This window comes from Ornithorhynchus anatinus, chromosome 1, assembly GCF_004115215.2.
Source record: "Ornithorhynchus anatinus isolate Pmale09 chromosome 1, mOrnAna1.pri.v4, whole genome shotgun sequence".
In the NCBI taxonomy this organism is placed as follows: domain Eukaryota; kingdom Metazoa; phylum Chordata; class Mammalia; order Monotremata; family Ornithorhynchidae; genus Ornithorhynchus; species Ornithorhynchus anatinus.
Genome location: NC_041728.1, coordinates 14,106,624 through 14,119,985, shown reverse-complemented (window position 1 = coordinate 14,119,985; position 13,362 = coordinate 14,106,624). Strand labels below are relative to the sequence as shown.

The following is a 13,362-nucleotide window of genomic DNA, read 5'->3' as shown; positions in this document are numbered from 1 at the left end:
TTTGATGAAGGATGAAATGGGCTAATTAATTCCTAATTAGTTGTTGTTAATGGCCTGAATTACTTAGTACAGCTCTTTTCCTTTGTTTGGATCATTTGAGTTTATTTATGAACACTTTTGAAAGATCTGTTTTGGTAGACCAGGAGGCCCATTCTTTTAGCCGACAATCCATGATTATTCATTAGATTTAGGGACTGTTTTAAATCTACTTACTAGCAAGGATATCTTGAGTTCAGAGCAGGGCTGGAGGGGAGGATATACAAAAGGGAAAGGATGAAGCCAAGAAGGGATTAACTAAATAAGCAAATTATTCAGAGCTTGGACTCCTGAAGAATGTAGGTTTAGTGCCAAGGTTGAATTCTAGGCCTATTGATTTTTTTTCCTTCATTTAAACTTCCCAGCTTCAAACCTGCTCCGAGCTCACTAAAAATTGGATAAGTGCATCCCAAAGCCTAGCCGGTAGAAACAGCGCCTGAAAACAAAATGGAACACTGACCTTCTGTGTTTGCAGTTTTTACAGGGGTACAAACGTTACTGATGAGCCAAAAGCTCAAGTAACAAAACCACATTTCTTCACTGATCCATGTGGTGCCCAACACTCTGAACGCTAATGAGCCTGGGGAGAACTGAGGCTTCAGGGCATCTAAGGGCCAGCAAGTGCGGGAGTAGAAAGCTAGTGAGTTGGGAAAAGCACTAGACTAGGATTATTGCAATTCCTAGGGTGGATGAACTAAATTCATAGACCAGTAGTCCAAAGTGATGTGTTAAACTGAAAGTTAGGGGGAGGGTAGGAAAGTGGGTGATGCATCCACATTTCCTAGCCTAAAAAAATCCTCTCTTGACCCCACTACACCATCAAGCTCTCTCATCTCCCGCCTGCTTCTACCTGCTGCCTCCACTTCCTCTCCTCCAACTCCACTCAGACTGCCATCTCCAAAATCACCGACGACATCCTCCTCCTCCCCAAATCCTAATCCCAATCCAGTCACTTTTTGAACACTTACTGTGTGCAGAGCACTTTACTAAGCTCTTAGGAGAGTACAACACAACAATATAACGAAGTTTCCCTGCCCACAATGAGATTACAGTTTAGACGGGGAGATAGACATTAATATAAATGAATTACACATACGGAAGACTTTCACCCCCTTCTCCTGGAAACACTAACTGCTTTCCCTACCACACACCTCTTTGGGTTTTCCTGCTTTTTTGACAACTCCTCCTTGGTCTCTTTTGGGGGCTTTTCTTCTGCCTCCCACTCCTCAGCTATGGAGAGTCCTCATGGCTCAGTTCTACTATCGATCTGTACCCGCTCAGCTGGTTAGCTCATCTGTTCTCACAGCTTCAACTACCACCTCTACATGGATGACTCCCAAATCTCTCTCTATTCAACCCTATCCTCTCTCCTTCTCAGTAGCCTCACATTCATTCATTCATTCGTATTTATAGAGCACTTACTGTGTACAGAGCAGTGGACTAAGCACTTGAGAGAGTACAGTATGACAACAAACAGGCATTCCCTGTCCACAATGAGCTTACAGTCCAGAGGGGGACACAGACATTAATATAAATAAAATATATAGACAGACATTATAAATAAATTACAGATGAGTCATAGGAATTGGAAGAAACTGAGTTCTAATCACAGCTCTGCCACTTGTCTGCTGTGTGACCTTGGCCAAGTCACTTAATTTCTGTGTGCCTCCATTACATCTGTAAAATGAGGATTAAGAATGGGATCCTCAAATGGGACATGGACTGTGTCCAACCTGATTATCTTTTATCTGCCCCAGCACTTCGAACAATGCCTGGCACCTAGTAAGTATTTAAATACTATTATTATAGAGATTCTCAAGACCTGCCGGTTTCACCTCTACAGTATCGCCAAGATCCGCCCTTTCCTCTCCACCCAAACGGCTACCTTACTATTACGGGCTCTCGTTATATCCCGGCTAGACTACTGTGTCAGCCTTCTCTCTGACCTCCCTTCCTCCTCTCTCGCCCCGCTCCGGTCTATTCTTCACTCCGCTGCCCGGCTCATCTTCCTGCAGAAACGATCTGGGCATGTCACTCCCCTTCTTAAACAACTCCAGTGGTTGCCTATCGACCTCCGCTCCAAACAAAAACTCCTCACTCTAGGCTTCAAGGCTCTCCATCACCTTGCCCCTTCCTACCTCTCCTCCCTTCTCTCTTTCTACCGCCCACCCCGCACGCTCCGCTCCTCTGCCGCCCACCTCCTCGCCGTCCCTCGGTCTCGCCTATCCCGCCGTCGACCCCTGGGTCACGTCCTCCCGCGGTCCTGGAACGCCCTCCCTCCTCACCTCCGCCAAACTGATTCTCTTTCCCTCTTCAAAACCTTACTTAAAAATCACCTCCTCCAAGAGGCCTTCCCAGACTGAGCTCCTCTTCCCCCTCTACTCCCTCTGCCATCCCCCCTTTACCTCTCCGCAGCTAAAGCCTCATTTTCCCCTTTTCCCTCTGCTCCTCCACCTCTCCCTTCCCATCCCCACAGCACTGTACTCGTCCGCTCAACTGTATATATTTTCGTTACCCTATTTATTTTGTTAATGAATTGTACATCGCCTTGATTCTATTTAGTTGCCATTGTTTTTACGAGATGTTCTTCCCCTTGACGCTGTTTAGTGCCATTGTTCTTGTCTGTCCGTCTCCCCCGATTAGACTGTAAGCCCGTCAAACGGCAGGGACTGTCTCTATCTGTTGCCGACTTGTTCATCCCAAGCGCTTAGTACAGTGCTCTGCACATAGTAAGCGCTCAATAAATACTATTGAATGAATTCTGACTTCCAGGGAGCTAGAAAGACCATTTAGCTAATATCATGACATTAGAGTGGCTGAAAATCAGTCAGTGGTATATATTGAATGCTTACTGTATACAGAGCACTATACTAAGTGCTTGGGAACATACAGTACAGCAATAAAGAGAGACAATCCCTGCCCACAGAGAGCTCGCAGGCTACAGTCTGTACTAAGTACTTGGGAGAGAACAACATAGTTGGTAGACATGAGATCCCTGCCAGTTAAGGAGCTATGGGGGAGACAGACATTGATATAGATTATGAATAAGATAAATAGTAGAGTATAAGAATATTGAAAGTACAGTGAGGTTAGGGAGAGTATCAGAGTGCTTAAGGATGCTTTAGGGGCCTACAGCCAAGTGCATAGTCGACCAAGAGGGGATGGGGATAGGGGAAATCATTACTTTCACATCTCTTTGACCCTGAAAAAAAGGGGGGGAACCTAGTGAAGTGCCTAGCGACAGGCAGCCCACCTAAGGGGTTTGGTCGTCTGTGAGTTGTGGTGACAGGGATTATCCCCAGCAAGGACTTCCAACCAACCCTGAAGAATCTTAAAAAGGCCCACTTCCCTTCCCTAACAATAATTGTAATAATTGTGGTATTTGTTAAGAGTTTACTATGTGCCAGGCTCTATACTAAGCACTGGGGTGGTTACAAGCAAATCAGCATGAACACAGTCCGTGTCCCACCTGGGATTCAGTCTTAATCCCCGTTTTACTGATGGGGTAACTAAGGCACAGAGGAAGTGAAGTGACTTGCCCAAGGTCAAACAGAAGACAAGTGGTGGAGCTGGGATTAGAACCCAGGTGCTTCTGACTCCCAGGCCCGTGCTCTATCCACTAGACCATGCTTCTCCCTCCTGGCATCCTACAGTGCTGTTTCTAAAATGGCAGCCAGGTCATTCATTCAATCATATTTATTGAGCACTTACTGTGGGCAGAGCACTGTAGTAAGTGCTTGGAAAGTACAATTTGGCAACAAATAGAGACAATCCCTTCCCAACAATGGGCTCACTACCTCAGGGGGATTCTCCTCCTTGGCCCTCTGACTTCCTGTTCCGGCAGCAGTAACTGGGATAGGAGTGGTGAGGCCTGAGCACACTGGGAGCCTGTGGAGCTGTGGAGCCAGACGTAGGACAAGGCCCCAGTGGCATCATACCCACCTCCCAGCTACTTACGATCCAGGGAAACGCCGAGGGCTACAGTCAGAGGATGGTCTTGGAGGGGACCATTCCAGAAGTCTGGATTTGGCCAATTGCACTTCTGTTTGAAGTGACCTCCAATGCTACCTATTAAAAAATGAGCAGCTTGCCTTCACCATAAAGATGGAACACACTGTCGTCGACTTGGTTCTTGCTTGGAGAAGAGTCCCAAGCCTTCATTTGAGGGTAATGAAATCTTCGAAGCAATGGTCCTTTGTTTCCTTCCTACAATGTTTCCATGGTTGGAGACAACCTAGGACATGAAATTTTAAAAAAATTCAGATTGAATTTCCTCAGTGTGGTAATGGGCACAATTGTTTAGCCCCTCTGAGGTCATTTTAAATAATAATAATAATAATAGACATTTGTTAAGCTCTATGTGCAAAGCACTGATTTAAGCACTGGAGAGGCTACAAGGTGACCAGGTTGTCCCAAGTGGGGCTCACAGTCTTAATGCCCATTTTACAGATTAGGTAACTGAGGCAAAGAGAAGTTGTGACTTGCCCAAAGCCACACAGCTGACAAGCGGCTGATCCAGGATTTGAACCCATGACCTCTGACTCCCCAGCCCGTGCTCTTTTCACGGAGCCACGCTACTTCTCTATCTGAACAACAGTCCCAAACTCTAAAATGCTTGATTTAACTTGGAAAAACCTTTTTGATGGACAAAGTAAGTAGGAACCAAGGAGAAAATCTGTTGCCATAAAGGACAAGCAGAGAGGTTTTGCATAGAATTGAAATAGACTTTACCAGAGAAGTTGGAGACAGTGAAGAAGACGGAAATGAAATGCAATTTTTGCAGTACTTCCTCCAAACCGATTTTGACACTGCTTTACCCTCTGGTGCCTGGGACCAAGGATATTTAAAAAAAATAAATAACAGAGCAGCATGCTTATGAGCACATGAAGTTATATTTCACTCTGCCTGAATTGTGGTAAAGTCACTGAGGGCAGTCCAGAAAATAACAAAGCCCAAGGATGGCAATAATAGATTTGCCTTTCCAAAATAAATGAGAAAAATGCATATTCTACTTTGCAAACTGAACTTTTGGAATACATAAAATCTCACACCGAACTCAGAAGGATCTGGGTTCTCATCCTGGCTCCACCTCTTGTCTGTTGTGTGACCTTGGTCAAGTCAACTTCTCTGTGCTTCAGTTACCTCGTGTAAAAAGGAGATTAAGATTATGAGCCCCATGTAAGACATGGACTGTATCCAACCTGATTTGCTTGCATATACTCCAGTGCATAATATAGTGGCTGGTACAGAGTAACCACTGAACAAATAACCCTAGAAAAAGTAAAGATAATATGACAATCTCAGGTCCTTCCTCTTCCTCTCTACCCAAACTGCTATCAGTCTGGTACAAGCTCCTCGCTGGTCTCTGAGCCGCCAATCTCTTCTGACAGGCTGCTGCACAGATCATCTACTTGAAGCCTTCCTCAGCCCATGTCTTTCCTTGCCTTAAAACCCTCCACTGGCTCCCACCATTATTATTATTATGATGGAAGCAGTGTGGCTGAGTGGAAAAAGCGTAGGTCTGGGTTCTAATTCCAGCTCCACCACTTGCCTGCTGCGTGACCTCAGGCAAGCACTTAACTTTGTGCCTCAGTTTCCTCAACTGCAAAATGGGAATTCAATACCTGTCCTCCCTCCTACTTAGACTGTGAGCCCTATGTTGGGCAGGGATTGCACCTAGCCTGATTAACTCGTATCTACCCCAGAACTTAGAACAGGGCTTGACCCGTCGTGAGCATTTCACAAATACCACCAAAAAAGAAATCATCAAAAACTTACAGTCGGCTTCAAGGCCCTCCACATTCTGGCCCCATTTTATCTACCTGCCTTTCCCCAACTACAAGGAGATCCCAGCTCCTAAGGGAGGAGAGGAAGAAAATCATTTTGTCCTTGTCTTCTCAAGTCGAGGGCAGCAAACATGTCACTTTATACTATGCTTCCCAAGCAACTAGCACAGTGTACTGCACCAAGTGAGCATTCAGACTACTGCTGCCACTAATATAATATGTAAATATTGGCACATATGCAGAAAGATCTGGGCATCCACTGAGTTGTGATTTGGTGCTATAAAGTCAGGATGTGGGTTTTATAAAGCCCTATAACCTAGGTTTGGTAGCTGTGTGCGTGCTGGCCCACCGGAAATAGCTGAGAGTGGTAGATGGGGTGAAGATGCGGCAGAGAATATGAAGAGATCCCAGAAGCTCACGGTCATTCCTGCAGACCTCAGACTTCACGAGCCCAGAGGCACCTAACTCTTCAAATGTTCCCCTGACCACGGCCCGTAAACGCTTGGCCTAACAGAAAGAGCAGAAGCCTGGGAGTCAGAAGACTCAGGTTCTAATCCCGGTTCCACCACTTCTCTGCTTTGGGACCTGGGCCAAGTCACTGGACTACTCTGTGCCTCAGTTTCCTCATCTGTAAAATGGGGATTCAATACCCACTTCACTGTGGGGCGGGGACTGTCTGGCCATGAAGGTCTTATGTCTATCCCAGCGCTTAGTACAGTGCTTGGCACATTATAAGCACTTAAGTAACATTACTTTTATTAAACACCACTTTGGTACCAAGTGTTCCTGTGCAGATGCTGCTCAGAAATTAAAAGTTTCTTTGAAAAGTTCCTGGACAGGGCTAAGATCCCTGCCTGGGGCAGAGTTGGCCTTGGAAGCCTATTAAATATTCAGGACTGACACCTCCCGAAGTGCCACCTTCCACACTAGCCTGGGTTCTGTACAGAAAGGCATATCCCCTCTATCTCTCCCAACCCCTCTCTGGACCGTTGGTCCACACACCCCATCGCTACCTGTCCACCGATCGATCACGCAAAACTGGGTGCCCATCTGCTGAGCTCAGATTTGAACAGTGGTCGAATATTGAACGTAGTCAGTGTCATTTTCTCACTGGTGTTTTCCCTCACTGCATGTACTTACCTCCCTCGTGTATTGCAGGTGCCGGGCTCAGCGTCAGCGATAATGAATCTGGCCAAGAGAGTCAAGAAGGCAGGACCGGGGCCGACTCGCAGATCGTAGAACTTAGAAGAATACCGATAGCCGACACTCACCTCTAGCTCCCTTAAAAAAAAAAATATAATCAAAATCTCGATATTTTTATACTTGCATTTGGCTTTTTGCCCCAAAACACCACAAGGTGACCCGGCTTTGTAACAGAACCCTGTGAGCTGTACTGAATGGTGAGCCCGGAAATGATGTGGGAAAATAAGTGGTCTTTGTGGAACGGGCACATCAGCTGTTGCAGTGGAAGATCGGCCCGCATCTGTGCCGATCAACAGGATGCCCCTAGTCCGTGAAGGGTAGATTGTTGGTTGGTTGGTGTTTTTGTTTTTGTTTTTTTAATTAACTTGACTAACAATCTTAATAAAAATAATAGAATCCAGCTGCTGTACACCAGGCTCATTATTTTGTGAGTGGCCACTGCAGGGGGTGATACATCTAAGACTTCATATCGATAGAATTCTTTGACATTTTGTCTTTAACAGAGGACCTTTCCAGGAAATGAGTGAGCGTTCGCACTGTCATTCCAGTGGAGGAGGCAGCATGGCTTAATGGCAAGAGCTTGGGCCTGGGAGTCAATAGACCCGGGTTCTAATACTCACTCTGCTACCTGCCTGCTGGGGGCTGGGCCTACTGGGTCCAGTACCAGGCCACAGGGACTGTTCTAAGGGAGAAAATCCCTCTTTATCCCTCACCCCCACATCTGGTTCCTTCCACCCTCACCAATCACAGCCATCCTTATCTCATACCAAGTGCTTGACCTCGTACAGGTACCAGAACCACCACCTTAAATCAATCAATCATTTGCTTTGATAATACTACTACTAGTAATAAATACATGGAATTTGTTAAGTGCTAATAATGTGCCAAGCACAGGGGCAGATCCAAGATAAACATGTCAGACTAGACTATGGGCCCCACGTGGGATGGGTACTAATGAGGAGGAAAACAGGTATTTCCATATCATTATACAGATGAGGAAACTGAAGCCCAGAGAAGGTAAGTGAATTGGCCAAGATCACACAGCACCTCAGTTTTAATCTTGGCTCTGCCACGTGCCTGTGGTGTAGCCAGTAGGCCAGGTTGCTTCCCTACTGATAATGGTAACTGCTACTCATCAATCTTGGGGCTAGGTAGTAGGTTTGGAGCGGCCCGTCGGTCTGTTCCCTGCAAGGGGACACAGCTCACAAATCTGCCAGGCTGGGGACCAGTGGAGGGGTTCACCACCACGCTCGAGGCACAGTTTTAGGGTCCAGTCAGTCCTGTATTTTAGGAGACCAGAGGAATTCCCTGCACCTTCCCTTCACACACACACACACACCCTCAACACACCTCCGTCCACAACACTTGTTTCACACGGCCCAGGCTCATGAGGGAAGGGAAGGGGGTGGAGGGAGTCCCTCAGCAATGGAATGCTGGGGAGGAAGCAGGACCAGGGTGGGGGCGGGCGAGTGGGCACAACTAGTTCTGGGTTGTAACACAGGAAAGGGCTCAAATCCAGACCATGTGAACCCACTTCTCTGATAGGCCACTTCTGGGGGAAGTAGCCTGGGGCAAGGAGCACAGACCCTCCCCTCCCTGCCACACTCCCCAACCCTCCTTCTGCTCCAAAGGCAGGCAGAAGCTTCACCTGCGTGGAGGAAACCTCCCTTCACTCCTTGCATCTTTGCCCTGGATTTTTGCGCCACCTTGAGCTCCAGCCTTTCTGCTCCTACTATCAATCAATAGTATTTATCAAGCGTTTACTATGTGCAGAGTACTGTACTAAGTGCTAGCTGCCATTCCAGCCCAGTCTCAGAGCCCTGCCCCTCTGACCCTGACGGAGCCAATCATCTTCCCATCTCCCTTTTCCTGGACTAGAAAATGCAAACCAAATGGTGAAACTACACAATTAGTGTGACAAAGAGGAACAGAGCTTGTTTTACTCACCTCTCAATTGCAAAAGAAACTGCTTTTTCTAGGTTCTGAGTATTGTTCCTCGGGTTCAGTGTCAACTGAAATCCCATTCTTCATTCAGCTCTGAGGCGAGGAAACTTAGCTGATTACCTGAGGAACACTACAGTAAGCAAGGCTCGCTGCTGTTCTTCTAAACATATTCTGAAAATTTAGAAAAGGAGTGCTAAGAGATGGATTTCAGAGGAATTTTTAGCTCCCATCCAGACCTACTACCATAAACCTTGACATTTCTAAACACTGTGTACCTTCGTCATTGCCAATCATGGGCTCCACTTTGCGAGATGAGTCAGTGGTTGGAGCTGAGGGCCTTCACCCAGTGGTCAATTCAGGGACAATACAGGGGCAAGGGAGTGGAATGGAAAAGGGTTAGTGAGAACTATCTGCAGTAATTCCACTCTTAAATCCACCCCCCACCCCCCCCAAGAATGAATCCCAGGAGCCAGTGGTTCCAGGAACAATCAGGCCATTGTGCCTAGCCTTCTAATCTGTAAGCTCCTTGAGGGGAGGGACTGTGTCTACCAATTCTTGTCTTTTATTATGCTGTTGCGTCTTCTCTGTCCCATAGTGACTCCACGGACACATCTCTCCCAGAATGCCCCACCTCCATATGCAAACATTCTGGTAGTGTATACATAGAGTTTTCTTGGTAAAGATACAGATGTGGTTTACCATTGCCTTCTTCCACGCAGTAAACTTGAGTCGCTGCCCTCGACTCTCTCCTATGCCATCGCTGCCCAGCACACGTGAGTTTTGACTTGTAGCAGATTGCTTACCACACGTTAGCCACTGCCCAAGCTAGGAATGGAATGGGTATGTCTTGGCTTGACTCTCCGTCCCATAGTCAAGACGGATAGGATACTGGAAACTCTCTAGACCTGAGAGGGGGTTACCAATTCTACCTTACTGCATTCTCCCAACTGCTTAGAACTGTGACATCCACATTAAATTTGCAATAAATACCACTGATTGATCTCTCACCATCTCCCACTAGCTCACCTGCTCCTCCACTTTTCATATCTGACAGGCCACCATTCTCCCCATCTTCAAAGTCCTACTAAAATTTAAGAAAAAAATCAAAATAGAAAATCAGCATAGTAGTTCCAGGACAACAATTTCTGCCATCCTTTTTCCTCCAAGGCTCAGCACAATGGGTGACCTACCCGTGAAGTGCAATAGAACATGGGAATGAACAACCACAAGCAGCAAAGCCAGTGAGAGAAGACACTAGAGTCATCATATCCTCCATCTGATTCTCCCCCCAACTCACACATTTTCACCTCCAAACTCCAATTTTTGCACTCTTGTTCCCGATTTCTCCATACACTGCTCTTGTTCGCTTTTCTGCTTTCCTTCTTGCCCTCTGCTGGGAAAGTGAAAATGGCAAACACCCAGGACCTTAGAGGAAGAGCCAAGGTTTCTGGCAAACAGTTACTGGGGAACATCGCAGCTAGTCCGAGGTTCTCCTGGCCCTGGGGCTATTGGTCATGTCCTGTCAAAGAGGGTGATGCAGATGCTCCTCTGTGCCCTTGTGAGTCATAAGTGCAAAGGCGAGAGACCACCCAAGCTGGAGTCAAGAACCCAAGGTGGCAATACCCTTTGGAGGGCTGGGATGGTGCAAACACATGACAGGGCAGAGTCCTTCCTACTGCCTGGTAGACCCACATGCTCTGGGCAAGTAAAGTGCAGTGTGGTTCTGGAAAGGGAACTGCTGTTTGTGTCACCGCCTGATATAGGCTCAAGTAGTTATAATAATAATAATAGTGGTATTTGTTAAGTACGTACTATATGCCAGGCACTGTACTGAGTGCTGGAGTGGATTCAAGTGAATCAGGTTGGACACAGCTCCTTTCTCACTTGGGGCTCACAGTTTCAATTCCCACTTTACAGATGAGGTAACCGAGGGCCAGAGAAGTGAAGTGGCTTGCCCAAGGTCACATAGCAGATAAGTGGTGGGTCTGGGATTAGAACCCATGACCTTTTGACTCCCATGCCTGTGCTCTATCCACTTAGCCATGGGGAAGACTCCATTTCTCTCCATCATGAATACCCAGTAGGTCGGCTAATGGGGCATCTGCTCCCAACCCTCCATGTCGCTATCTCAAGCTTTGATCTGTTTTCTAGTTCTGGGGGTGGATTTCCAAACTGTGGGCTTAGACACCCACCAGTTCAGGAAAAGTGGATTTTCCCAGGTGGTTCAGGCTGAGAAAAAGCCAATCCTATGCACCCAGGGATGCCAAAGAACAGTCTGGTTTGGATCCCGAAATTTTTGTGTTACGTCAACAAGCTGCGTAGTAGCCCAGGCGATAGACTGACCGCAGACACTGAGTCTCAGCATTTTCTTCACCATAAATAAGGATCAAACCGAAAACCAGCCCTTGGGATGGCACCAGTGTTTACAGATCTGTTGCCTCTATGGTCAGCAGGCAAACATCATTTACCATCGGATCCATGGGATTGGATGCGGAAATGCCGACAGACAGCAGTCCCCTTTCCTAATAGCCCACAACGGGGGCAGCGGCCACCGAACTTAGTTAACATTGCTGCTCCTCACAGACCCATGGGACAATTGAGACTGTGGTTTCAGCCCTGCAGCTGTGAGCACTCCGTCACCAGAGCCAGAAGCCCCACTGCTGAGAGGTGCAGCACTGACAGGCCTGGACTCACTGAAAATGGACTAAATTCAGGACTCTGCTGGCCTGAGTTTGGCCTTTTCTGAATGGCATTTCAATTGACCAAGACCCTGCAAATGACACCTTAGTTCGACAGAGGAGAAAATATTTAGACAGAATACATATATATGAGATATATTGATGCATAATATAGATCTGCAGTTTTTTTTTAAGTTCTTACCTCACTGAGTTTTCCAGCGTTGTTCTAGCCTGCCAAGAAAATCCAGACAGTCATTTGGGTTGCACGATGGGTAGAAAACAAAATCCCTTTAAGGATCCTTTAAAGAATCAGACTCGTAGGCACTGCCTCATTTTGAACAGGAGGTTCCTGGATATTTTATAGGCGGTGTTTATTTTGGGACGTTCTCCCAGCAGAATGTAAAAGCCATTCGGTAAATGACACCTGGTTACTTTTCTTGAAATGCAAATGCTTGGCTGTGCATATGTCAGACGTATGTCTTTGAGTGTGTCGGCTTTGATCGGTTAAATTAGTCTAAATCGTAAATTTGCCTTCCCGGTTCCTTAGGACTCCAAAATCACACAACAGGTCTGAAAAGATTGGTAGCGTCTGGAGCACACCCTCTCTGTCACGTTGCAGCCTGGGGAGATTTTTTAAGGATTGCTGAAAAGACAAACCAAGAGTGATAATGGCACCAAACATATTTAATCTTCATATCTCGTTATCTCACTATATCCTGCCAGTCAGACCAGCTGTATGTGCAAGAGCATTTTGTAAGCAAGGGGTGATGATCTACAAATCTCAATCCCTTATATTTGTTTGGTGCCACAGTAGGGAGCCAGGGGAGTGTGGATCTGTCATTTCATGGCTGATTTATCAGGTCTATGCTAAACAGCTTTGAAATAACAGTCTGCACTGGAGCATTGAAACCGTGAAAACTTGGCACTGTAGATGGTGGTGAACCAAATAAATGAGACCAATACCCCTCTGAAGAGAACAGACAATAGCAATCTAGATTGAAGGCCGGCGCCTAAACCCCTAGGTCTGGAAAATCTTACAAATGACATAAGATTGACTGAAAAACACTGTCGGTGTGTGCATGTGGTGGAAATCAACTTCACACAACTTTGTATTCATTCCCAGGCATATTTCAGAACCAGCACTGTAAGGCCTTTGGGGCTTGGGCTCATCCTGCCGTCTTCTGCTATTTCTCAATTCCTCACCCCTTTTTGTTTTTTTAAGGAAGTTGTTAAGCCCTCAATTTGTGCCAGCCACTGTACTAACCTCTGGGGTAAATACAAGCTAATCAGGTTGGACACAGTCCCTGTCCCACACAGGGCTCCACAGTTCTACTCCCATTTACAAGTGAGGTAACTGAGGTGTAGACCCCAGGTCACAAAGCAGGCAAGTGGCAGAACCGGGACTAGAACTCAGGTCCTTCTGACTCCCAGGCCTGTGCTCTTTCCACTAGGTCACTCCGCTTCCCTCGGTTAAGGAGTCACTATTTCTGGCCAGCCCCCACTCTGGAAGGAGACTCTTCATCAGGGAAGGACCTGAGCTGGACCAGGCTCCTTGAACCGGGCCTGGGGGGAAATGCTGGTAGAGCCAAGCCACTCTACGTAGGCGACCTGGACCAGTGAACCAAAACTTCTGTCTGAATTCACATGGAAGCTTCCCCCTTCATAGAGCTGGGGCTGGTATGAGATGGAGCCAGAGTGGTGCCCAGTGGGATCTG

General features: G+C 46.8%; 1 protein-coding gene and 1 long non-coding RNA gene across 2 annotated transcripts in view; one reads left to right on the top strand and one right to left on the bottom strand.

Moving 5' to 3' along the window:
• The window catches only part of ADGRV1 (adhesion G protein-coupled receptor V1), a 453,964-nt gene extending 446,539 nt beyond the window's left edge, over nt 1-7,425 (top strand). The window contains exon 90 of the mRNA XM_039911197.1: nt 6,981-7,425. Coding sequence (XP_039767131.1) covers nt 6,981-7,099 — 119 coding nt within the window. The 3' untranslated portion in view covers nt 7,100-7,425. The remainder of the gene's footprint in view (nt 1-6,980) is intronic.
• On the bottom strand, nt 3,755-12,878 carry LOC114811820. The gene is made up of 6 exons (XR_003759520.1): nt 11,850-12,878; nt 9,996-10,053; nt 9,245-9,306; nt 8,973-9,140; nt 6,963-7,103; nt 3,755-4,270 (listed from the first exon to the last, which is right to left on the bottom strand). It is a non-coding gene; the product is annotated as an uncharacterized LOC114811820 (long non-coding RNA).
• Nucleotides 12,879-13,362: the final 484 nt, after the last annotated feature.